Genomic DNA, 27,971 nt, shown 5'->3' on the forward strand with positions numbered 1-27,971 from the left:
TATTCATTGGAAGGACTGATGCTGAAGCTGAAACTCCAATACTTTTGCCACCTGATGCAAAGAACCGACTCATTGGAAAAGATTCTGATGCTGGAAAAGATTGAAGGCAGGAGGAGAAGGAGATGATAGAGGATGAGATGGTTGGATGGCATCACCAATGCGATAGACATGAGTTAGAGTAGGCTCCGGTAGTTGGTGATGGACAGGGAAGCCTGGCGTGTTGCAGTCCATGGGGTCTCAAAGAGTCACTCACAACTGAGTGACTGAACTAAATTTAAAAGTAGTAAGAATTTTCCGGGAGAATCCATGGGGCAGGCACTGAAGGCCAAGAGAACAACGTTTGCACAGGTGTGCACTGGTACAATTTGAAAACTGTCTTCACCCTTGAATTGCTTAGGACCCACTTGATCATTTCAGTGGATGCTGTGAGTAAAGGAGAACAGAGGAAACCAGATCCTGGCTTGTGCAGTTTTTTACATTTGTTGAACATTACCATACTGGATGCTAAACTAAATCTTGTTAGGCCCTTCCTCTACCCAGTGGGTATCATCTAATTAAGAGGACACGCAAGGCAGGGATAAAAAGAGCATCAAATCAATCAGCAGCTGTCTTTAAAAGGCCGGTAGCTATCCATATAGAGATTTATAGATTAACTGCAGCTCTTTGAATTCACTGGAAAGAAAATTGGCAGCAGCTGCAAACTACACAGTGCGGATTTATTTTGCTTTAGGCAGCCGAACTCAGAGGTAGGTAGGCTGCCCGTTCTGGCCTCTCCGATATTTAATCGTGTCCAGGGGTAGCCCTAGTTAGGACACTCATTTGTAATCCAGCTGTTTTCTAGGCCTCCATCAGTATGCATAAATTTATTAAAATCTCTGAAATATTCTGATTCTAAATAATAAAAGTGAAATTTTATATAATTGGGGGAAATCAGCCAGGAATTTGTAGAATAATTTATCTGTTACTATAATTCTAAAACCTTAGTGGCTGAAATCTCTCCGTTTTCTGAAAAGTTATTGGGAATAATCTTTATAAAGTTATTATAGAGCTATAGTTAAAGATACCCAACTTTGTGCTTGTTTAACACAGGACATAGAATCGTGAAATGTTAACCTTTTTTAAAAAAAATAAAATGCATCTGATTTTAGTAGTTAAATGGTAGTCTAATCTCAACTGCGTATGTCAAAGGCAAGTTTTTTTTCAAAATTAGATATATTACTGTTACATTGTCCAGAATAGTATGTATGTTGTTTGAAATACTAAGAGGTCTAAAGTGAAAAAGCAGTATTTCTTTTTGCTTTGATTATTCATATCATGGTGAATTAATGGCTTAATTAATGTTCTTATATTAAAATATATATTTAATTTTAGACCTGAATAATATTTATGCAAAAGCCTGGGTGATCAGTGTGAGTATGAGACTGTAGGGATTTCAGATCGCTGAACTAACTCGTATGCATTTCCTTATCTGTATTTCATTTCCTACTCATCTTGATTCTAGTGTTAGATCTGTTTTCTTTCTCATATTTACTGTAGTTATTCCTCACATTTACATTTTTGCTGAACCCTGAGCTCGAATTCTGAAGTTGCCTGATATGACTGTGAATTGGGCAGGCCCCTGAAGCACTCTGAGCCACCATTTACTCGTCTTTAAACTAGTGATAATGACATTGGTTCTGGCTCTTTCATAGCAGAGCTAGGGGTATTAAGTGATTCGATGCTTTTGAAAGTGTCAGGTTACAACAGTTAAAGAAGGTTATCATATTGACTGTCTATCTCAAAAAGTTTGTGTTTGCACATATTATAAAGGCAAGTTTGTCTTATTTAAGAAAAGTATGACCTCCTTTGCAGAAAGAAGCAACTTAGGAAGAAATGCCAATACTCCCCCAACAGTTTGCATGTGTATCTTTATTCTTGCAAGTGTGGATGTGGGTGTTAACTGCATCTAATTCCCAGGGCTTCAATTCCATTATCCTGCAGGTCAGGATTCGTGGAGCAATCCAGTCACACCTCCTTTCCTATCATCCTTCCCTTGCTATAGGAAAAAGTTAGGGGCTGATTTATATCATGAGATAATTCCCCAAATATTAACCACTAAGACTACAAACAGCTGGCTGTGGGATCTACTTCTGAGAATTAATCCCTATCCTTCCCTCTCTGCTCCTCTATTCCTTCCTACTATTCATTTGCCTTTTGTCCAAATCTTTATAGGTTCAAAGCTTGTGGATGTATGCACTATGTATGTACCTCAAAATACAAACTCTTCTTTAATAGATACTTTGTGCATGTTTTTATTGGAAAGAAATACCATACAATAACAAAGATAAAGGTTCAATTTAAAACGCAGTGTCTTTGAAAATCCATCTTTGAGTAACAAAACTGTATCCTCCTTTCAGAACATGATGAATGTGCCACAAATCAACACAACTGTGATGAAAACGCTTTATGCTTCAATACTGTTGGAGGACACAACTGCGTCTGCAAGCCAGGCTATACCGGGAATGGAACGACATGCAAAGGTAAAAGATTTTAGTGCTAATACCTCTTCCATTAGGGATAATGCAATCCATCTCTCCTTCCCTCCACCCTTTTTCATCACTGTTACCTACCTTCTGGGTATTTCCCACAGCCATTGGGAACTTCAAAGTGTAGCTCGTGTTCTTCCTCTTGGATTACATCAGTGTTTAAGTGGCCAGTTGTTCATCAACTCTGATTTAATGTTCCATCACCTCACCCGCAGTGGTTTTTCACCTCTGTTCCTCTCAAGCAGACCGTAGACATAACCATACCCTAGGCACTTTTGTACAGAACTGCTCCATCTTTGAAATCTAGACTAACTTTTTATTGTCTAATCCAAAGTCCCTTTGCTTCCAGTTTTTCCCCTCTGTTCTTTTCACAATTTTTCATCTTTAACCTCTCTGACCTTTCCTTTTCATCCAGTTTTCTAGTCTCCTCCCAGGTTCATTTATTTCTTTTTGAGTCCAAACATTACAGCTGTATTTTTTCAGCAATACTATCAACCCATTTGTTTTACTACCATGATTCACTGTAAAATATCTATTTGGGATCAGTCTGACTGTTTTCTTCTCTGTTTTCTCTCTTGAGCTTAGGTACTAATTAACTGGGAATGTTGGGTTTGTATGTATTATCATCTCTGATTTTACCTGGTTTGTCAATACCAATCAATAATTCTCAGCTTTTCATTTCCATCAGTGGATATTCCAACTAATCTACCACTATTCATTAATTATGTCTTGCATACATGCTCTCTTTTTCCTTCATCAGTTGAGCTTACCTCCTAGTTCACAAGGGAAAAAGAGGAAACTATTTTGGAAATTCATACTGACTTCCATAGGATAAAGTCCATATTTCTTATTATATCATATAAAACTTATGATTTGTCTAATTTAGGCATTTTAAGCTTCAAAACTGCCCATTCCTCAAATACACTGACACGGAGATTACCAAAATTAGTTTTATTTGATGCCATGTATATGGGAGACAGGAAATAACAATAAATGATTATTAATGCAGTGGCCTTGGAGCATGAGTCTAAGGCCTGTTCTACAATAATACACTGGATGCAGACATGGATGAGCCAGAGGATTACTCTTATTTGTAAAAGTTATGGAAATCCATAATTTAGAGCATTGTATAGACCTACTCATTTAGGGGTCCGAATCCCATAAAGATTTCCTCAGAATCTAGACTGATCCAGAGAAAAGCTAAATCCATAGCATAGTGTACCTGAACCCTTAGGACTTCCCCAAAGCATCTGGGTGTGCTGAGAGTTAAGATTTCATCTGGGGCCCAACCTTCTCAGTCTTAGTTGTATTTGACTCTCACTCCTTATTCATATGAAGAGTAAACTTTATAGTGTAAAGAATTCTTGAAGCCTTGAGTAGATGCAGATGGAAGATTCTTTGAAATAAGGAGAACTTTCCAGGATCTATGAATTTCTTCTGGAAATTAGGACTGCAGGTTGCCTGAATAAAGACTCTCCAGTCCTGCGTGCCTATCTGATGGGAATGTCAAAAACTGGGAAGCAATGTAGTTTAGATGTAGGATCTGCATCCTGTCCTCCATCAACGTGCTGAAATCTTGCAAATTACTCTAATGAAGATATATACATGGATATATATGAGACTTTCTTTTTATGAGACTTAAATTCCTAATCTCTTTGCAAGTTCCTGGTGACTAGGTATTGTTTTTGCCTGGGATGAAGACAGATTAGGACCTAGAATCAAAGAAGCCAAGTGGGTCTCTTTGAGCCCCTTCTTTTAACTCAACCACAAAATCTCAGATTTCTACAGTTTACCTCTCTGAGAAAGTACATCCTAACTAACTAGAGGAGGCATGTGCCAGAAAACTAGAGAAAAAGCTTTTGCCTCAGGCCTGGAAAATCCTGATGTGGTTCATCCGTGACAGACCTGGCCGGGCTGAGGGAGTAGCCCTGAGCCTTAAGGAAACAAAGTGTAAATTGAGGTGGAAACAGAAGTCTCTAAGGGTACACAGTCTTACCTACCTTGTTTTTCTCACTTTTTTCTTTTTTGGAAGCCAAACCATCTCAAAACATCACCCTTGCAATGGGTTGAAGCTTGGCTCCCTTTTCTACTCACAGAAAAACTACCCTCACTCACAAACCCACCCTAACACAACAGGCCATGAAGTTTCTTTGCCCTGGATCCTGACCCATCTTTGGCGGGGAAATGCAAGACTCTTCCTAAAGACCGCTTTGGCAAATTCTCATTATTGGCTAATTCATCCCTTTAGGATGGATTTATAGTTTTTTTGAAAGATGGGGGATTTTCTAGTATTTTGACATTTTGGCCAGTGTGTAGAATGATCAGAGCCTCATTGGATTCAATCATTTCTAGTTTCTGAGTCTCATTCTCTAGATGGTGGTTTGCTCTTTAGGTAACTATCTAGGATAGTTGCCATTTTTTATAGTTTTAATTTCAAGATTTTTAGATTGTTATAATGAGATGCAATACTAATTCTAATGCACTTCCTGCTGTGTAAGGTTACTGGATTTTGTTAAAGTTCAGTATTTTCTTTTATAAGTGAAACACTTAACTTCAGAAAGAATATTATTCTACAAATTGTGTTGAAATTTCTTACCTATATAGAAAGTATATTATGAATATGAAATAATAGGATGTATAGTTTGATGTCAACATTTTCAAGGCAATAAAGAAAAGCTAGTTTGAAGAATCTTGAACTACGTCCTTATAAACTGCTAAAATCATGTATCTGAATTATTTTAGCATTTTGCCAAGATGGTTGTAGAAACGGAGGAGCTTGTATTGCCGCCAACGTGTGTGCCTGCCCACAAGGCTTCACCGGGCACAGCTGTGAAACAGGTAAGGATATCATACCATCTTCTAGAAAATAAATTTTTAAACCAATGTATGAAGTAATCCATGAGGAAAATAGTGTTTCAAGTAGGCTCTCAAAAGCATGGTTCTATTAACACAGAAGCTTAGGACGCAGGAGGTGGAAAGTTTCAGTGAGAGGTACTCACTGAGTATTTGCCCAAAGTCTAAAGAGGTTTTACAGCTATTATAACTAGAAGCATATGGAACTTTCTCAGAAAAAAAATGTTCGGGATTGCCTAGGATTTTATGACTTCATAATTCATTTTACTCATTTGGAGCCCCGTATTCCTGGAAATTGTATGATAATATCAAAACATGGAGTTCAAGCTTCTGGACAGCTCACTTCCTGGAATATACTACTTCCTGCATCCACATTTGAGATGTTCTAATAAATTTTTACCTGGTCCACTTAGCGTTTTTTCATTGTTGTATATTTACAAACTATTTAAAGTTCTCTACTCCTTAATTTTTCCTCATCCAAGTCCATTCTGAACTTACTCTTTCTGATAGAGGTTAATACTAGAAGCTTTTAAAAATATTTAAATATATATGTCTATACTCAGTATATAGCTTATGACTCAAAGTAAGATGGTTTCGCCCATTTAAATGCACCTTAAGAATTTAAAAAGTACATTGATTATTAGGTCCTAATTAAAATCATGTCAGTAGTAATTTTGGTTGCTCTGGGTTGTGTGCCTACTGTCGCTTTAATCATGTCTGACTCTTTGCAACCCTCTGGGACTGTAGCTCACCAGGCTCCTCTGTCCATGGGATTCTCCAGGCAAGAATACTAGAGTGGGTTGCTATGTCCTCCACCAGGGGGTTTTCCCAACCCAGGGATCAAACCCACGTCTCTTATGTCTCCTGCACTGGCAGGTAGATTCTTTATCACTAGGGCCACTTGGAAAGCCCTGTTTTGGGTTAAATGGGTTCTAATAGCAGGTCCTCCCAAAGTCTTATTATTCTCCCTAAGAGAAAGCTGCTGCCACCAGTGATTGGTAGTCACTGCCTCCTGTTGACTTTTCATAAATCTCTGTGCAGTAGACACAGTGAATGTCCCATCTCCATCCCCCTTGCAGTCATCTGGTTTAATAAACACATCGATCAAAATGTAAGACAGAAAATGCTCTGGTCCACTTGGAAAGTGAAAATTCTGCTGAAAAAGTACTGCAACTATACACCGAAGGATGCTAACGAAAGGCCTGCATCACTACATCCTTTGTTTCTGCAAATACCTCTAAGTGGTTCTTTTCAAACTTCAATGACTAATGGGTTACAAATGTCTCTAACAGAAAATGCCTAGTGACTATCTTGATATATGGGGCTCTTTCTTAAGGAGATAATTTCCTAAATCAGAAGTTCCAAAACTCATTGTGCATGTGAATCATTCATAGAGCTTATTAACTACAGATTTCTGATAATTAACTATCTTGGATTTACTAGATCAAAATCAAATATTTCCAGTGCAATGATTCTACAATGCTTCTATCCCATGATCTCTACTAGTATATCAAATATATCCCACACACATATATCAAGGTACATTGTAATTCTCCTGTACATTAACTCCTGAGGTGACTGTGTCCCTTGAATACTACAGTATTTTATGCTGTTTGTGGTGCAGAGGCTGGTTAGTGAAATAGTGGCTTCTTCAGGGTATTTCAATGGTGTGGATTTTTGAAATAAAGACTGTCCCAGAATATCTGGGATGAATAATGACCGTGCTCAATCCTGCATATCATTACTCAACTAAAAAAACTTATTTGGAGAGATTGTGAAAGTATAAAATGGTATAAGATTAATATGAGCAATATAAAATTTAAAACTGGGGTTAAAAATAACCCAACAGAATATTTAGTTTTCTCTATATAATTATCCTTGAACTTCCAGTCTATAAGAGGAGAGTCTCACACTTGCTCTAAGTTCAGTTCAGTTCAGTCGCTAAGTTGTGTCCGACACTTTGTGACCCCATGAACCGCACTGTGACAGGCCTCCCTGTCCATCACCAACTCCCGGAGTCCACCCAAACCCATGTCCATTGAGTTGGTGATGCCATCCAACCATCTCATCCTCTGTCATCCCCTTCTCCTCCTGCCTTCAATCTTTCCCAACATCAGGGTCTTTTCAGTTGAGTCAGCCCTTCGCATCAGGTGGCCAAAATATTGGAGTTTCAGATTCAACATCAGTCCTTCCAATGAACACCCAGGACTGATCTCCTTTAAGATGGACTGGTTGGATCTCCTTGCAGTGCAAGGGACTCTCAAGAGTTCTCATCCAACACCACAGTTCAAAAGCATCAATTCTTTGGCACTCAGCTTTCTTTATACTCCAACTCTCACATCCATACATGACCACTGGAAAAACCATAGCCTTGACTAGATGGACCTTTGTTGACAAAGTAATGTCTCTGCTTTTCAATATGCTATTTAGGTTGGTCATAGCTTTCCTTCCAAGGAGTAAGGATCTTTTAATTTCATGGCTGCAATCACCATCTAGGGTAATTTTGGAGCCCAAAAAATAGTCAGCCATTGTTTCCCCATCTATTTGCCATGAAGTGATGGGACCTGATATCATGATCTTAGTCTTCTGAATGTTGAGCTTTAAACCAACTTTTTCACTCTCCTCTTTCACTTTCATCAAGAGGCTCTTTAGTTCTTCTTCACTTTCTGCCATAAGGGCAGTGTTATATGCATATCTGAGGTTATTGATATTTCTCCTGGCAATCTTGATTCCAGCTTGTGCTTCATCCAGCCCAGCGTTTCTCATGATGTACTCTGCATAGAAGTTAAATAAGCAGGGTGACAATATACAGCCTTGACGTACTCCTTTTCCTATTTGGAACCAGTCTGTTGTTCCATGTCCAGTTCTAACTGTTGCTTCCCGACCTGCAAACACATTTCTCAAGAGGCAGGTCAGGTGTTCTGGTATTCCCGTCTCTTTCAGAATTTTCCACAGTTTATTGTGATCCACACAGTCAAAGGCTTTGGCGTAGTCAATAAAGCAGAAATAGATGTTTTTCTGGAACTCTCTTGCTTTTTTGATGATCCAGCGAATGTTGGCAATTTGATCTCTGGTTCCTCTGCCTTTTCTAAAACCAGCTTGAACATCTGGAAGTTCACGATTCACGTATTGCTGAAGCCTGGCTTGGAGAATTTTGAGCATTACTGTGCTAGCGTGTGAGACAGGTCATGGTGGAGAGGTCTGACAGAATGTGGTCCACTGGAGAAGGGAGTGGCAAACCACTTCAATATTCTTGCCTGGAAAACCCCATGAATAGTATGAAAAGGCAAAAAGGTATGACACTGAAAGATGAACTCCCCAGGTCAGTAGGTGCCCAATATGCTACTGGAGATCAGTGGAGAAATAACTCCAGAAAGAATGAAGGGATGGAGCCAAAGCAAAAACAACACCCAGTTGTGGATGTGACTGGTGATAGAAACAAGGTCTGATGCTGTAAGGAGCAATATTGCATAGGAACCTGAAATGTTAGGTCCATGAAACAGGCAACTTGGAAATGGTCAAACAGGAGATGGCCAGAGTGAACATCGACATTCGAGGAATCAGGGAACTAAGATGGACTGCAATGGGTGAATTTAACTCAGATGAGTTATCTGAGTTCATCTACTTCTGTGTGCAAGAATCCCTTATAAGAAATGGAGTAACCATCATAGTCAACAAAAGAGTCCGAAATCAGTACTTGGATGCAATCTCAAAACAACGGAATGATCTCTGTTCATTTCCAAGGCAAACCATTCAATATCACAGAAATCCAAGTCTATGCCTCGACCAGTAATGCTGAAGAAGCTGAAGCTGAACGGTTCTATGAAGACCTACAAGATCTTTCAGAACTAACACCCAAAAAAGATGTCCGTTTCATTATAGAGGACTGGAATGCAAATGCAGGAAGTCAAGAAATACCTGCAATAACAGGCAAATTTGGCCTTGGAGTACAGACTGAAGCAGGGCAAAGTCTAATAGAATTTTGCCAAGAGAACACACTGGTCATAGCAAGCACTCTCTTCCAACAACACAAGAGAAGATTCTACACATGGACATCACCAGATGGTCCACACCGAAATCAGATTGATTATATTCTTTGCAGCCAAAGATGGAGAAGCTCTATACAGTCAGCAAAAACAAGACTGGGAGCTGACTATGGCTCAGGTCATGAACTCCTTATTGCCAAATTCAGACTTAAATTGAAGAAATTGGGAAAACCACTAGACCATTCAGGTATGACCTAAATCAAATCCCTTATGACTCTACAGTGGAAGTGAGAAATAGATTTAAGGGACTAAATCTGATAGACAGAGTGCCTGATGAACTATGTATGGAGGTTTGTGACATTGTATAGGAGACAGGGATCAAGACCATCTCCAAGAAAAAGAAATGCAAAAAAGAAAAATGGGTGTCTGAAGAGGCCTTACAAATAGCTGTGAAAAGAAGAGAAGCGAAAAGCAAAGGAGAAAAGGAAAGATATACCAGTTTGAATGCAGAATTCCAAAGAATAGCAAGGAGAAATAAGAAAGCCTTCCTCTGTGATCAATGCAAAGAAATAGAGGAAAACAATAGAATAGGAAAGACTAGAGATTTCTTCAAGAAAACTAGAGATACCAAGGGAACATTTCATGCAAAGATGGACCCCATAAAGGACAGAAATAGTATGAACCTACCAGAAGCAGAAGATATTAAGAAGAGGTGGCAAGAATACACAGAAGAACTGTACAAAATAGATCTTCACGACCCAGATAATCACAATGGTGTGATCACTGACCTAGAGCCAAACATCCTGTAATGTGAAGTCAAGTGGACTGTAGGAAGCATCACTACGAACAAAGCTAGTGGAGACGATGGAATTCCAGTTGAGCTATTTCAGATCCTAAAAGATGATGCTGTGAAAGTGTTGCATTCAATGTGTCAGGAAATTTGGAAAACTCAGCAGTGGCCACAGGACTGGAAAAGGTCAGTTTTCATTCCAATCCCAAAGAAAGGCAATGCTCTAACTGTCTATAAAAGCCAGTTCAGTTCAGTTCAGTTCAGATCAGTTGCTCAGTCATGTCCGACTCTGCAACCCCATGAATCTCAGCATGCCAGGCCTCAAGGGCTTTGATAAAGATATAGATCTGAAATCTAGTTCTACTGTTTCCTTATTATGTGGTCTCGGGCAGAGTAATTAGCTTCAGTGTCTTTTACTCTCTACACATCACCTTCCTCTTCACAGATATCTGCAAAGATGGGCATTATCTTGGAGCTAACATTCGTTTACAAGCAAAAATATTGGGTTCATAGTGATTAAATTTTTGTGATGTCACAGAGTTAGCAGCTGAATACTAAGAGCTTTTTACCCCATACTCTACTTAAAGAAAAATCTATATCAGTACTTTTAAAAGTTTTCAAAGTTTTTTCTGAATACACTAATTATGAGGGAGAGACAGCGCCTACATCTAGGGAGTTCCTGAAATGGTTCGTCATGAGGGTAAATAAAATTTCTTCAAAACATCTTGTTTTAGCCTATAAATCCATTCATTTCTATTCCATATATAAAATATTTAACTTACTCACCATTGAGTAAAGTTGGTGCTCAGGACAGTGGGCCATAGTTTATCTCTGCTTTCTAGCATCTCTTAGCCCGGGACCATATTTCACTGTTTGAGTAGCAGGGCATTCCTGCCTCCTATCTGAGAAAGTATAGTAGCGATACTTGCCACAAGGTGTCTGCCCTAATAACTTCTCCAGGTTAGATCCTAATTCCTCACCTTCCGACACCACCACTTTGTTGATATAGTTACAAATAGAAAGTGTCGTTAAAAAAATATACCTTCAGATGAGAAGTGATGCACAGTCCAACCTCCACAACCCAAATTTGATCATATCACTGAAAGAAGAAAAGTCAGTGCCTCCCACTGCCCTTGAGATAAAGGCCACCTGTCTTAAGGCAACATTTGAGATTTGACCCCTGCTAATCTACCCAGCTTTCACCTTCTGGTCCCTCTGTCTGTTCACCTCATTTTCACTCCAGGAATGGAGTTTCATGGAGGTAAAGGGTATAACTTGTTCACGTATGAATCTTTGAGACATTGTGTTAGGCCTACACCTTATTAGGTGCTCCACAGATTTTTGTTGAATAAATAAGCAAAGGTATAAATGAGGAATCAAAGATGATGTGGATGCTTCCATATCCATATTTGCTGGCTGTTTTAAAATATAAGCTTAAAGAGGCCTTCAGTATCATCTGATCTTGAGCTTTCACCTACCGGATGAGGTAATTTCTGCCCAGAGTCGTGGAGTAACTTATATACGGTGTTTAATTGTAGTTACAGGCCTGCACTGTAGAACTCAAGGTTTCTGATTCTTATTCCGGGGTTTCCTTTCTCCTTCTTCCCTTCCTACTCCCTCCCTTGCTCTCTTCCCTCCTTCATCTCTTCCTTCTCTCCTTTCTGCTTACACCATGTTATATGTTCAGGAATCCATCCTGCTGTCATTACTCATCAAGTCTGTGTTTTTGTTATGCCCGCCCCTTCAGCTCCCATTCTTTAACAGTGACTTCTGTGACAGTTTTTCTCTTTCGAGGTAGGGGAGCATCAGCATTGCCGAGATTACCCAGGTATAGGAATGGCCTAAATGTCTGCTGAAGTTGGGTGCCGCCTGATGGCTTAGAAAGGAGGTTAATGCCTGGTTCCAGTCATTCTATCTGCTGAGCCCTCACAATGGAATCTCCGAGAAGGAGGTATTAGGATTTCCTGATTTCTTGAAAGATAATCTTAATGTACATGAGTTTTACCAACCCTTATTACTTTAGTCAAAAAGTCTCCTCTGAACCCCCTCATCCCTAATTTATTTAGTCTATTTCTCCATCATGTGTACCTTGGTGAAATGATTGAACCCATTTACCAACTTCACAAAAGGGCTTTGTGTGTGTTTTTACTGAGTAAAATTAATTTTCATGGCCTTCTTTTTTAGGCACTTGTAAGATTACTTACTTGTAAAGCATAACTTCATTTTTAATTAACATCCTAATATTCCATCATGTGTTTAACTTGGGTTTCGCAGGGTGATTACTTCTTGGATAACTCAATAAAATGTATTTGAAATCTATGTGCTGAAGTTTAACAGCTCTATCACTGCCATGCTGTATTTATTGCTCAGTTGCTAAATCTCGGCAAACATGTGTCTGATGATCTAATTAATATGTGAAGCTGTCATTCTACTAAAAGTAAATCTTTCAGTCATGATTTGCAGCATGACTATAAAGCAGTTGACAGTCCCCTATAGGTAACTGCTGACATATCAAATTAAAATGCTTATGACTAGAAGAAAGTTGATATCAAATGGCAAAACTAAAAAAAAAAAAATGTACTGCAGTATCAAAGAAAAGGATATCAGACATTTTAGTGTTAAATGGCTGTGTGTGTGTGTAAAATAATGGGTTTCCTGACCACAGATCAAAACATGAGATGAATTTTTAATTATTTTCGGTGAGTAACTAAATGAATATAAATTTAATTGTATTCCTAAGTGTTTTTCTAGCTTTTAATATCTCTAATTTCAAAATGATAAATAAAGCATGAGGCATATATGAATGTTGCCTTACATGCAAGGTAACTTTAAAATGGTTGAGGTGGATTGATTTTTTTAAAAGTTCATATTATTACTGTTATAGTGCAGGTAGTAAAAATCCTTCAATTCATTTATAGTAAAGTTATTTTTCTGGTAGTATGCATAGTTAGCATTTATTATTAATGTCGAATTGTATTACATTTTGTGAAATTGTTAAACTAGCAAAGTTTCAAAACATTTCTGCCATAGCATATTTTTTTTTAACTGAAATGACTCACAGTGAAATTCCATTAGCAAAATGTATATCTTTTTGTAGGAGAAGAGGATAATTTGAATAAAAATGTTGAGACAACATAGTTAAATAAGAAAGAAAACTTTAGATGGCTTTGCTTTACCAACAACTGAGATCATTTTCTTTTTTTTTAAGCATTGTTTTGAACCATTTTGCTCTCAGTTCAGTTCAGTTCAGTCTCTCAATCATGTCTGACTCTTTGCAACCCCATGGACTTCAGTACACCGGGCTTCCCTGTTCATCACCAACTAGAGCTTGCTCAAACTCATGTCCATCGAGTCGGTGATGCCATCCAACCATCTCATCCTCTGTTGTCCTCTTCTCTTCTGGCCTTCAATCTTTCCCAGCATCAGGGTCTTTTCCAATGAGTCAGTTCTTCGCATCAGGAGGCCAAAGTATTGGAGTTTCAACTTCAACATCAGTCCTTCCAATGAATATTCAGGACTGATTTCCATTAGGATGGACTGGTTGGATCTCTTTGCAGTCCAAGGGACTCTCAAGAGTCTTCTCCAACACCACAATTCAAAAGCATCAATTATTTGGCACTCAGCTTTCTTTATAGTCCAACTCTCACATCCATACATGACTACTGGAAAAGCCATAGCCTTGACTAGACGGACCTCTGTTGACAAAGTAATGTCTCTGCTTTTTAATATGCTGTCTAGGTTGGTCATAACTTTTCTTCCAAGGAGCAAGTGTCTTTTAATTTCATGGCTGCAGTCACCACCTGCAGTGATTTTGGAGCCCAAAATAATAAAAGTCTGCCACTGTTTCCACTGTTTCCCCATCTATTTGCCATGGAGTGATGGGACCAGATGCAATGACCTTTGTTTTCTGAATGTTGAGTTTTAAGCCAACTTTTTCATTCTCCTCTTTCACTTTCATCAAGATGCTCTTTAGTTCTTCCCTTTCTGTCATAAGGGTGGTGTCATCTGAGTATCTGAGGTTATTGATATTTCTCCTGGCAATCTTGATTCCAGCTTGTGCTTCCTCCAGCTTGACATTTCGCATGATGTACTACTCTGCATAGAAGTTAAATAAGCAGGGTGGCAATATACAGTCTTGACGTCCTCCTTTCCCAATTTGGAACCAGTCTGTTGTTTCATATCTCGTTCTAACTGTTGCTTCTTGACCTGCATACAGATTTCTTAGGAGGCAGGTATTCCCATCTCTTGAAGAATATTCCACAGTTTGTTGTGATCCGCACAGTCAAAGGCTTCAGTGCAATCAATAAAGCAGAAGTAGATGTTTTTCTGGAACTCTCTTGCTCTTTCTATGATCCAGAAAATGTTGGCAATTTATTCTCTGGTTCCTCTGCCTTTTCTAAATTCAGCTTGAACATCTGGAAATTCATGGTTCACGTTCTGTTGATGCCTGACTTGGGGAATTTTGAGCATTACTCTGCTAGCATGTGAGATGAGTGCAATTGTGCAGTAGTTTGAACATTCTTCAGCATTGCCTTTCTTTGGGATTGGAATGAAAATGGACCTTTTCCAGTCCTGTGGCCACTGTTGAGTATTCCAAATATGCTGACATATTGAGTGCAGCACTTTCACAGCATCATCTTTTAGGATTTGAAATAGCTCAACTGGAATTCCATCACTTCCACCAGCTTTGTTTATAGTGATGCTACCTCAGGCCCACTTGACTTTGCATTCCAGGATGTCTGACTCTAGGAGTGTGATCACACCATTGTGGTTTTCTGGGTCATGAAGATTTTTTTGTATAGTTTCTGTGTATTTTTGCCACCTCTTCTTAATATGTTCTCCTTCCGTTAGGTTCATACAATTTCTGTCCTTTATGGTGCCCAGCTTTACGTGAAATGTGCCCTTGGTATCTCTAATTTTCTTGAATAGATCTCTAGTCTTTTCCATTCTATTGTTTTCCTCAATTTCTTCGTATTGCTCACTGAGAAAGGCTTCTTATCGCTCCTTGCTATTCTTTGGAACTCTGCATTCAAATGGGTATATCTTTCCTTTTCTCCTTTGCCTTTAGCTTCTCTTCTTTTCTTAGCTGTTTGTAAGGCCCCCTCAGACAACCATGTTGCCTTTTTGAATTTCTTTTTATCAGGGATGGTCTTGATCCCTGCCTCCTGTACAGTGTCACTAACCTCCATCTGCAGTTCTTCAGGCACTCCTTCAGATCTAATCATTTTGCTCTACTTAAACAAATACAAACTTCACATACAAAAGGCATTAAACAAACTTCATTGTAAAAACTTGTGAAGAAGGAAGTTCAGCTTCTAATCCTTCTCCCTGTCTATTAAAGTCACCTTTCCGGATCTGAATTTCTCAGCGGAAGAGACGAGACACAGGCAGATATTTCAGTGGCTTCTGTAATGTGGGAACAGACCTGTGGTGGTGGTTTTCAGTCACTAAGTCATGTCTGACTCTTTGTGACCCCATGGGTTGTAGTATGCCAGGCTCCTCTGTGCTGGCTCCTGGCGTTTGCTGAAATACCTGGCCATTGAGTCCGTGATGCTATCTAACCATCTCATCCTCTGCTGCCCCCTTCTCATTTGCCTTTTCCAGGTACTCATTAATCTGCTAAGGTGGGGACTCCAATCATACTTGCTGAGACCTGAATGATCTTATTGGTTTCTATGGATAAAAGTGAATGAATTACATTTGATGAATGTATATTAATGAGCTTAGGATGAATTTAGATGCCAATGTTACTTTTTCCTGTCACCAAATTAAAAACAAAAGCTCTCATCAAAAGCTTTTTGACCATACCTGTATATGAGTTAGCTTAGGTGCTTAAGACATGTCTTTTTTTCGTGTTGGTGATCCTTGACCTCTTTTAAATAATCCTTTTAATTTTTTAATGTTATGCCAAACCTTGGTTCTCCTTGAGGCATTTAACAGAGTGGTCAAAATATAAAAATTAGAGTCAGAGTAACATCGGCAAGGTCCTAGCTCTACGCTTGACCAGCTGTGTGGTCTTTTCTATATTACTTCATTTTCCTATGCCTTAATCTTTATGTGTATAAAATTAAGATAATAAAACCAACCTCATGGGTTGTTCTGGAAATTAAAAGAAGTAACGTTAACAGGGTGCACCACACCATGTCTTAGATGTGGTGAGCTCTCAATAAATTGCATTTGATGTGTTTATATTATACATTTTAAGTAAAATTTACATACAGAGTTGTCTGAAGCTTTTAAACGTCCTTAAATTGGCTGCATGTACTCTGAGATGTTATAAAATAAGGGTTAAAAATAAGAAATAATTTGTTTTCTTGATTTATTTATCATTTATACTGCTTTAAGTATAATTTTACCACATTTCAATGGTTTAAAATGTTTAATTTAGGAATTTGCATTCTTTACATTTGCTTATAATTGCTTTATTTTAATTCTAATGCTAATCTTTAAAAAATAATGTTTTATGGAAATTTGTCTTTGTACTATTCAAAAAGTAGTTAAAAGTTCTCAATGTTAAATCTCAAAGTCATTTTTCCAAGTCCTTCAGGTTAATTGGAAAAAATTCTTACTCTTTGCATGTATTAGTCATGTATAATAGATAACAACTCTGATGGGGAAATTTTTCAGACTCTTTTATTGTAAGGCCTACCTAATTAACACTAGAAGTGAGGACACGTCATGGAGTTAATGTAAGGGGGAGAAAAAAGTACATTTCAAGCTATTAGAAGGCTGGTCTCCAGAAATAAAATTTAGAAATTTGCAACAGAGCTCCAGTTTTGCTTTAAAAATATTGATAATTTTTTCATGGGATCACATTTGAATATAACTTATATTTGATTATAGCTTTGAGTTCCTAGTATCCATATATCCCCTCTGACTTCTTTTATTCAAAGCACACCAAATTATTTTTTAGATTTTTCTTTGATATTATTCTAAAATCAATTAACTGAATACATCATTCATATATTGAATAAGCAATATAGGTACATGGTATAAAATTTCAAAGAACAAAGAACATATAATGAAAAGTAAATTTCCTTTGTATCTCTTTCCTAATCACTGCTTTTCTTCCCCCTTAACAATATGCTTTGGAACTCATAGTATTGATACATTTTCATTAGAAAGAGTGATTCAAATAGGAAAGTCAGTGTTACAGAAGCTTGCTATCCCTCACGTAAGTACACTTTTAATTTGTAACTCTGGGGTCACTGATAGCAATTCACAGCCTGGGTATAGGATCTTTCTTTTTCTTTGGGCACCGTCATACTTTGGTTGGGAAAGTTCTAGTACTTTCTCCTTCATATATTCTAATTTTGTTTACATACATAAGCTGATGAACTTCTATTGATCAGAAATATGAGGAGGTATGAGCTTGATATCTTGGAGAGACTTTTGAAAGTGGTAAAGACACAAATAGGCTTCCCAGGAGGCTCAGCAGTAAAGAATTTGCCCACAGTGCAGGAGAGACAGAAGACTCGGGTTCCCTCCCAGGGTCAGGAAGATCCCCTAGAGGAAGGCATGATAACCCACTACAGTATTCTTGCTCGGAAAATCCCATGGACAGAGGAACCTGGTGGGCTACCGTCCATGGGGTTGCAAAGAGCCGGATGTGACTGAAGTGCCTGGCACCGCACAGCCCAAAGAGGCAAACAGCTACCTGGGACTCAGGCTTCTCTATTCAAAGTATATGTAGGACACATTTCATATTCAGTCAAATTATGTTTGCTTCTTGCGTTTCATTTCTTTCTTCTATCCTTTGTTTCTCTCTTCCTGAAGGACCTACTTTAGTACTCTTGGGAAGAAAAAAGTGGTGAAAGTGTTAGTCACTCAGTCGTTTCTGATTCTTTGCCACGCTGTGGACTGTAGCCCACCAGGCTCTTCTGCCCATGGGATTCTCCAGGCAAGAATACTGGAGTGGGCAGCCATTCCCTTCTCCAGGGGATCTTCCTGACCCAGGGATTGAACCCGGGTCATCTGCATTGCGGGCAGATTCTTTACCATTTAGTCTGTTAGTGGCAAAGTCTCAATCTTGGCTTGAAATAAGCTTTATGCTGTTTTCAGTCTCAGATGAGTTAGGTATAGAATTTCAGGTGTTTTCTCTTAACACATGAGGGAAATATTCTACTTGGAATTGAACTGTGGATGTAGCTGCTTCTTTCTTTTCGCCCAATTTCTGATGCTCTCAAAGACAGTCTGTACTTCTTTCTGGAGGGTTCTTATCCAGGGCTAGTTTCCATTTCTTTCTTTATGTAAGCTTTATGGAAGAAGCCACTGGGATTTAGGTACAACATAACCATAACAGTCAACTTTATCCAGATGATAAGTGACTTTTTCTTAAGAACTCTGCTGTTTTTTGAGAGTCTAGGTCATTTATTTTTAGATTTAAGCTAAACTGTAGTACACAGAGACAGAGGTAATTATCAAATGTATGGGTATACACTCAAGTCAAAGGAGATGAGTCAAATTTGCAAATGACATAGATTGAGAAAAGTAGCTAATATGGCTACCTTTGAACAGAACGGAGATTCAAAACTACTCAGACGGTACGAACAAGAGGATTGAAATACCCGTATGACATTTAACAAACATTTAAAAGCACTTCTGTAGCTGTCCTACTTTCAGCTTTCAAGTAAGGATGCACTGCTTCTACCAGTGTTTCATTTTTAGTCATAATTCTGATCTCTTACATCTTGGGCCCACGTTCATTATCCTGCCGTTTGACTTTCTTCTTTTCTTTTACTGTCCTTCTTTCTCTCTGTCCCCTTTTCCCTATTCCCTCCCACTTGTTCCGTGAAAATAGAAAGGAAACCTACAATTTTTTTGTTTTTCATGGGGCTCGGCATCATGCTTTGCAGAGAGTAGACATTCAATGAATATTAATAAAATATAAATAGACTCTTGCATTTGGGTTGGAAAAAACAACTGCACAGGATTGAGGAAACCAACTTTAACAATTTCATGCTCTCCTTGACTACTGATCCAGTTTAAGTATGAGAAAAAGGATATTGTGCTACCTCTAAAAGAAAGTATATACTAAGTCTATGTTAGAAACAGCATAAAATCTAATGTAAGTAATTTGCAGTTGTTCAGTCACTAAGTGGCATCTGTCTCTTTGCAATCTCATGAACCGCAGTGCGCCAGGCTTCCCTGTCTTTCAGTATCTCCCAGAGTTTGCTCAAATTAATGTCCATTGAGTCAGTGATGCCATCCAACCATCTCATCCTCTGTTGCCCCTTCCTCCTCCTGCTCTCAGTCTTTCCTACATCAGGGTCTTTTCCAAAGAGTCAGCTCTTAAAAAAAAAAAGTCAGCTCTAGCACATCAAATGGCCAAAATATTGGAGCTTCACCTTCAGCATCAGTCCTTCCAATGAATTCCTTTGGGGTTGACGGGTTTGATCTCCTCATTGTCCAAGGGACTGTTAATCTTCTCCAGCCCCACAGTTAGAAAGCATCAATTCTTCAGTGCTCAGGCATCTTCAAGGTCTAACTCTCACACCCATACATGACTACTGGAAAAGCCATAGCTTTGACTAGATGGACCTTTGTTGGCAAGGTGATGTCTTTGCTTTTTAATACGCTGTCTGAATTTGTCATAGCTTTTGTTCCAAGGAGCAAGCGTCTTCTAATTTCATGGCTGCAGTCTCCATCCACAGTGTTTTTGGAGCTCAAGAAAATAGTCTGTCACTCTTTCTACTTTTCCCACATCTATTTGCCATGAAGTGATGGGACTGGATGCCATGATCTTAGTTTTTTGAATGTTGAGTTTTAAGCCAGCTTTTTCACTCTCCTCTTTCACCTTTATCAAGAGGCTCTTTAGTTCCTCTTCAGTTCAGTTTAGCTGAGCTCAGTTCAGTTCAGTTCAGTTCAGTCATGTCCAACTCTTTGTAACCCCATAGACTGCAGCATGCCAGACTTCCCTGTCCTTCCCCAATTCCCAGAGCTTGCTCAAACTCATGTCCATTAAGTCAGCAATGCCATCCAAGCATCTCATCCTCTGTCGTCCTCTTCTCCTCCCGCCTTCAGTCTTTCCCAGCATCGGGGTCTCTTCCAATGAATTAGTTTGTCGCATCAGGTGACCAAAGTATTGAAGCTTTAGCTTCAGCATCAGTCCTTCCAATGAATATTCAGGACTGATTTCCTTTAGGACGGACTGGTTGGATCTCCTTACAGTCCAAGGGACTCTCAAGAGTTTTCTCCAACAGCACAGTTCAAAGGCATCAGTTCTTCAGCACTCAGCTTTCTTTATAGTCCAGCTCTCACATCCATACATGACTACTGGAAAAACCATAGCTTTGATTAGACAGACCTTTGTCGGCAAAGTAATGTCTCTGCTTTTTAATATGCTGCCTAGGCTAGTCATAGCTTTTCCTCCAAGGAGCAAGCATCTTTTAATTTCATGGCTGCAGTCACCATCTGCAGTGATTTTGGAGTCCCCCAAAGTAAAAGTCTATCACTGTTTCCATTATTTCTCCATCTGTTTACCATGGAGTGATGGGACTGGATGCCATGATCTTAGTTTTTTGAATGTTGAGTTTTAATCCAACATTTTTACTCTCCTCTTTCACTTTCATCAAGAGGTTCTTTAGTTCCTCTTCACTTTCTGCCATTAGGGTGGTGTCATCTCCATATCTGGAGAAGGAAATTTCAACCCACTCCAGTACTCTTGCCTGGAAAATGCCATGGAAGGAGGAGCCTGGTAGGTTACAGTCCATGGGGTCGCGAAGAGTTGCACACGACTGAGCGACTTCATTTTCACTTTTCACTTTCATGCATTGGAGAAGGGCATGGCAACCCATTCCAGTATTCTTGCCTGGAGAATCTCAGGGTCAGGGGAGCCTGGTGGGCTGCTGTCTGTGGGGTCACACAGAGTCGGACATGACTGAAGCAACTTAGCAGCAGCAGCACCTCTATATCTGAGATTGTTGCTTATTCTCCCAACAATCTTGATTTCAGCTTGTGCTTCATCCAGCCTGGCATTTTGCATATTGTACTTTGCATGTAATTTAAATAAGCAGGATGAAAATATACAGTCTTAACATATTTCTTTCCTAATTTTGAACCAGTCCATTGTTCCATATCCAGTTCTAACTGTTTCTTCTTGACCTGAATACAGATTTCTCAGGAGGCAGGTCAGGTGGTCTGGTATTCCCGTCTCTTTAAGAATTTTCCACAGTTTGGTGTGATCCACACAGTCAAACGCTTTGGTGTAGTCAATAAAGCAGAAGGAGATGTTTTTCTGGAACTCTCTTGCTTTTTCGATGATCCAGCAGATATTGGAAGTTTGATCTCTTGTTCTTGTGTCTTTTCTAAATCCAACTTTTACATCTAGAATTTATCGGTTCATGTACTACTGAAGCCTAGCTTGAAGGATTTTGAGTATTACTTTGCTAACATGTCAAATGAGTGCAGTTGTATAATAGTTTGAACATTCTTTGGCATTACCTTTCTTTGGGATTGGGAGGAAAACTGACCTTTTCCAGACCTGTGGCCACTGCTGAGTTTCCAAATTTGCTGACATGTTTAGTGTGGCATTTTAACAACATCATCTTTTAGGATTTGAAATAGCTCAGCTAATTACAGCTGAGTACTTTGAAATTCTAAAACATAAGTAACTGTCTCCATGAATTCTGTGTTTCTTATTGCATGGTGTAATATTATATTCACTTTGGCCAACAGATTGTAAGAAATTATTGGAAAATGGGAGTTTGATGAGGGAAAGTTTTCTTGGGAGATGAAAGCCTCAGCAGATATAGAGGATAGTTCAAAAACTCTCAATGTTTAACCAAGAGATGAAAAACAAAAACAGAAAAGAAATGGTAGCATGCAAACTCTTCTTAAATACTTGAAGAGCTAAACTAGTATGTGAATTTAGGATATTATGTGTAGCTGTAATATGAAAAAACTAGCAAATTTACCCAGAGACAACTTGGAGTTCCAAAAGAAATACACTGATCACAAAAATTATATGAAAATGAACATCGAGTCTAGATTACCAAATATTAGAAGCACTTCAAGCATAGAGAATTTCCACATGGGTCTCAGTATATATGAGTTATATTATGACCTTACCCCTAATCTCTACAATACCCCCTAGAGAAGTTAATATTATCAGATGTGGAAACTGAGATTCAAAAAGATTAAGTAAATTTTTTCTGGGCTATACAGCCATTAAAGTAGGGAAATAAGAAATCATGCCCAAGGATGATGAATTAAAATAACTTGTGATCTTTCTGCTCTGATATTTGGCCTCTATTGCACCATAAAGATGATTAAATGCCTTCAAAAATGGCAGCCAACTTTATGGAATACAGAAGCCAAATTATCTAAATTAAATATTTATTAAATTCCAGGCACTCACAGTACAACATGATGTGCATATGAAGATGCAGAATGTAAAATGCAGGTTTTTTCCTCTTGGGAGTTTGTATCTCTACCTAATGCACAGGGCAGCATTTTACCTAAATGGCAGGGAAAGTACAGGTGGAAGCAAAAATAATAGTAATACCTTTTAAGTGATTGCTAACTACTAATCTTGTCTGATATGGTAACCCCGGAAGAAATTGCTCTCAAGAAGAGTGAATTCTGGAGCTGTAACCCAGAAGTTGTAATTTACCTGGAAAGCTTCATGATAAACTCTTCCTGGTGGGGCCTGGAAGGCAAGCAAACAACTGATTAAATGTGTGAAAAGTACACTCTAAAGTGTTAGACAGGGTTTTTATTGCCAATTTTCTCAGTATTCAGTCTGAAGGTAATTATAAAGCTGAGTAAGAATGAACTTTGACCTCTTGTTTAATCAGAAGCCCTAACAAAACAAATTAAAGGAATTCTCTGATCGTCTTTGAAGATGTGGGACTCTTTCTTCTCTTTCTGAGATGAGATGTTTTCATTTGCTTTGAGAAGCCTTTAAAATATAACCAATCACTCAAGAATGTTTTCTTTCAGATTTTAAAAGGTCCAATCTCAGCCTTAAAACTAATCTTAACTTTTTTCTCTTTTTATGTAGAGCCAAGTATATTTTTGTGACATTATTCTCGTTAAACATGTTTAATTCAAGGAAAATAAAATCAGTTAACTGCAACTGTTTGTATTTCTTTTTTGCTTGAAAGTTAATCAGTCTGATGGATTCCATAAATATGACAACTTAGTCATTATAATCTTCCTGGTTTTGACCATTTAGGAAAAAAAAAGAAATTAATTAAACACAGAGACCTATAAACAGTTCTGAATAGCCAAGAATCAAAAGTAAGTTTCAAATTACAGGATGTCATAACCCTTTATTTTGTGAATAATGGTAAGGGGACTCTTTCCATAAGTCACAAAACTAAATTACAAACCAAAGGGTGTTGAATCTCTATTTATAGATAACTTTGCACCGTAAACTGAAAGAGAGGCAGTATTTAGTGACTAAAATCAGTTAGATTAAAATCAATAAATTAATTTTAGCTTATATAGGAGCATAATGGGCAGAATTCTCAGATTTAGTTGCAATTATTGATAAATATTCATACCATATTATCAATCAAATCTTTATCCTCGTTTGCATTCTTGAAAGGCGAATTGACGGAAGGAGTTCGTTGTACATTCATTGTGTTTGTTTACCTTATACCTCACCCCACTTCTAGATGACTCTTCTGGAAATCAAACGTAACTTCTTAAGCACTGTTTCTAATATGTTCAAGTTTCTTGATCTTCCTGCAACAAATTCCTTCAAGCAGTCTCTCCCCTCCCCCCTCCCCACCCCTTTTGTTTTTGGTTTCCTTGACAGGACATTTTCTCCAGACTGTCCATATTGCAACAGCCTTATGTTATAGATGTTATGACTCACATTTTGGGGGGGGAAGATAGAGAAGTCAGTGAATTGCCCAAGGTGACGTAGCTATTCAATTGAGGAACTTGGAGTTAAACACAGGGTGACATAGATCTAAAGCCTGTCGTGCCCACTTGGAAGCCCCCGCGTGAACTCTTTGTGCCCTTCCTTTTCTGCCTGTCCGACTGCCTTTGTTTGCGATTGTTTCCTTGTTTCATCTCCTAAATGTGGAGATTAAATTACACCCTTGACCTCTTTCTTAACACTGTCTCCTGTGTGGAACTCACCTACCTTCAAGTCATCAAAAGGAATCCTCCTCCACAGCTTAACTCTCACATTCCAAAGGGCTCCTATGTGTTCGTACTTGGACATTTTGCAGTGCATGACAGCCTGCTTCCCTCCTCTTACCTGGATCCTGAGTGCTTCCTTTCCTCCATATTGGAATCACCTTGACCTGACAATAGCTCATCTCCTTTCATGCCCTTCGTTCCCCTCAAAGTAACACCAGTACAAATACCATGTAGTAGAATGTTAACTATAGTTTTGATCATAAAGGCTGAGACCTAAATAACAAAGCAAGGGCCAAAAACCAAAATTAAATAGAGATCCCATTTTTCTAGCAGTCCTTTGACTATTGCTTGCCATAGAGTCAGAGGCAGATTCTTTATTAAGCCAGTAAAGCTTAAACTGTACTTATCTGACCGTGCTTCGCTCTTTCAAGGCCTCACAAAGAGCCCTAGCAATGTGCTTACTTGATCATGTATTTTTGTAAAATAAGCAATAATTATGTATTTTGGTAATCCCTTTTTCTTCTGAAGGGACTGTCAATATTATAAAGACTTCTCACCCTCAGATTCACTCTTACAGAGTCCATTCTCCCCAGGAAAGATATCTCCCACTCTAAAGTCGTGGCATCATACTTCTGTTCCTTCTAGATCCTTCTTTTTCCTGAGACCCTTATCCTCTCTTGAGTTTAAACCTTTAAATTCTTCTTCCTATCCCCCCGCTGCCCCTACTTTCCTCTCCCTCATACTTTGGAAGATGGAGTAGCACTTTTGTACCCAAAGTGGTCATCAGGACATTTTCCACTGTTATTACAGATCCCACTGTCCTGTTATACAAAACTATTTCAATTATTACTTGGGACTGCCTTTTAAGATTTCCTGACACATCAGCTTCCTGGTGGCTCAGTGGTAAAGAACACCCCCACCTATGCAGGAAACGCAGGTTTGATCCCTGGGTTGGGAAGATCCCTCTGGAGAAGGGAATGGCTACCCACTCCAGTATTCTTGCATGGAGAATTCCATGGACAGAGGAGCCTGGCAGGCTACAGTCCATGGGGTCACAAAGAGTCGGACACAACTGAGTGACTGACACTTTCATTACTTTTTTTCCAGTACATCAGCTGGTCATGATTGAAAATGTACCATATGCCAAACATTGTGCTAATTGCTTTACATTTGTTATCTCAGTTTAATCAAAAAAACAATACTCTGAGGTATATGTAGCTATTTCCATGATCATTTTAAAAGCCATGCATAGTGAGGTTAACCAGTGCATCCAAGGTCACATAGTAGGCATATGGTTGGCTTTCTATTTAATTAGTTACACCTGGTACCAGACATGCACTCATTACCCCTGCTCTATTTTACCATCTAGGTATCACTGTTTTGTGAATTTCTCCTTGATTTGTCCAACCAGGAGAATTCTTGTCTTCCTCTCAACAACTATGATTGTGCCAATTTTATTTTACTTCTCTAAGATTGTCTTGTACTGTTATTAGTCTTAAAACACAAAAACATGACCTTAAACTCTTATGCAATTTCAGTGCCTCATGGGAATCAATCCCATAGTTTATGGATTGCTTTTATGACTAAAAACCAATTTCTGTTATATCTAGATAAAGGAGATTACTACTATTAAATTCATAAGTAGTTTACTTTTAAAAAGTATATTGAAAAGGAAAATCACTTAAGACTTTAAGCAAAGCATTATTTATATGGCTTATGTCCCTCAAATGATGAACCTTGGCTGCACTATGGAAAAATGTATATTTGTCTCTTTCTTGAAAATGCAGCATGTCATCTTCCCTAATGGGTGATGTTGACTGTAACAAGGGGGGGATCTGTTAAAACAAAAGCAGGTGTTCTTAGTTTATAGGGGAAACAAGGATAAGCCTAATTGATGACCTACTAATAATAGCTTTCTACTAATAATAGAAGTAGAAGGGGAAATATTACAATGCAGTGACATTTTATTTTCTTGGGCTCCAAAATCACTGTGGATGGTGACTGCAGCCATGAAATTAGCAGGGGCTTGCTTCTTGGAGGGAGAGGTATGACACACCTAGACAGCATATTAAAAATCAAAGATATCACTTTGCCAACAAAGGACAATATAGTCAAAGCTGTGGTTTTTCCAGTAGTCATGTATGGATGTGAGAGCTGGACCATAAAAAGGCTGAGCACCAAAGAATTGATGCTTTCAAATTGTGGTGCTGGAGAAGACTCTTGAGAGTCCCTTGGACCGCAAAGAGATCAAAACCAGTCAATCCTAAAGGAAATCAACTCTGAATATTCATTGGAATGACTGATGCTGAAGCTGCAATACTTTGGCCACCAAATTTGAAGAACCAACTCATTGGAAAAGACCCTGATTATGGAAAAGTTTAAAGGCAAAAGGAGAAGAGGGAAGGAGAAGAGGAGATGGTTAGAGAGCATCACCAACTCAATGGACATAGTTTGGGCAAACTCCAGGAGACAGTGAAGGACAGGGCCTGAAGTGCTGCAGTCCATAGGGCCGAGAAGAGTTGGACATAACTTGGAGACTGAAGAACAACAATAGCAACAACAGTAATAGCTCTCACCTGATTCTGATGAATTTGGCTACTGCCATTTGTACAAAGGGATAAATCAGTACTTACAGATTGGATTGGGTTGAGTATGTTTTACACTCTGAGTTACAAGTTGAGTGATTCAACAAGGGGAGTGTGAAGAGAGGGAAGCAGGGGTATTTTCTCAAATGTAATGGGTAAAAGAATCAAGTGAGACTGAAAGTGGACACCAGTCAGTGGAGCAACAGGCAGGGTGTGTAGTGAATTGGAACCAGTTGGCAGTTTCCAGAAAAAGTTTCTGTGCAAATCTGTGCACAGTTTCTATGGGGAGGACTTTGACAGACATTCTGGTGAAGAAGTTTTGGCTTGCTTTGGTTATTACAAGGAAAATCAAGAATAGTCCTTAAAATGGACTTTTTTCTTTTTTTTTTTTCCCAGTGGGTTTTGTCATACATTGATATGAATCAGCCATAGAGTTACACGTATTCCCCATCCCGGTCCCCCATCCCACCTCCCTCTCCACCCGATTCCTCTGGGTCTTCCCAGCCCACCAGGCCCAAGCACTTGACACATGCATCCCACCTGGGCTGGTGGTCTGTTTCACCACAGATAATATACATGCTGTTCTTTCAAAACATCCCACCCTCACCTTCTCCCACAGAGTTCAAAAGTCTGTTCTGTACTTCTGCGTCTCTTCTTCTGCCCTGCATATAGGGCCATCGTTACCATCTTTCTAAATTCCGTATATATGTGTTAGTATACTGTAATGTTCTTTATCTTTCTGGCTTACTTCACTCTGTATAATGGGCTCCAGTTTCATCCATCTCATTAGAACTGATTCAAATGAATTCTTTTTAACGGCTGAGTAATATTCCATGGTGTATATGTACCACAGCTTCCTTATCCATTCATCTGCTGATGGGCATCTAGGTTGCTTCCATGTCCTGGCTATTATAAACAGTGCTGCGATGAACACTGGGGTGCACGTGTCTCTTTCGGATCTGGTTTCCTCAGTGTGTATGCCCAGAAGTGGGATTGCTGGGTCATATGGCAGTTCTATTTCCAGTTTTTTAAGAAATCTCCACACTGTTTTCCATAGTGACTGTACTAGTTTGCATTCCCACCAACAGTGTAAGAGGGTTCCCTTTTCTCCACACCCTCTCCAGCATTTATTGCT

At 38.8% G+C, this 27,971-nt stretch overlaps 1 protein-coding gene across 5 annotated transcripts in view; it reads left to right on the forward strand.

The window, feature by feature from the left end:
* Positions 1 to 27,971, forward strand: part of NELL2 (neural EGFL like 2) — a 431,246-nt gene that overhangs the window by 328,069 nt on the left and 75,206 nt on the right. For all 5 annotated transcript variants that reach the window (XM_065932164.1, XM_065932166.1, XM_065932167.1 and 2 more), the window contains 2 exons: positions 2,397 to 2,519; positions 5,268 to 5,363. In XM_065932164.1, the coding sequence (XP_065788236.1) occupies positions 2,397 to 2,519; positions 5,268 to 5,363 (219 nt within the window). The remainder of the gene's footprint in view (positions 1 to 2,396; positions 2,520 to 5,267; positions 5,364 to 27,971) is intronic.

Source organism: Muntiacus reevesi, chromosome 4, assembly GCF_963930625.1.
Source record: "Muntiacus reevesi chromosome 4, mMunRee1.1, whole genome shotgun sequence".
NCBI lineage: Eukaryota > Metazoa > Chordata > Mammalia > Artiodactyla > Cervidae > Muntiacus > Muntiacus reevesi.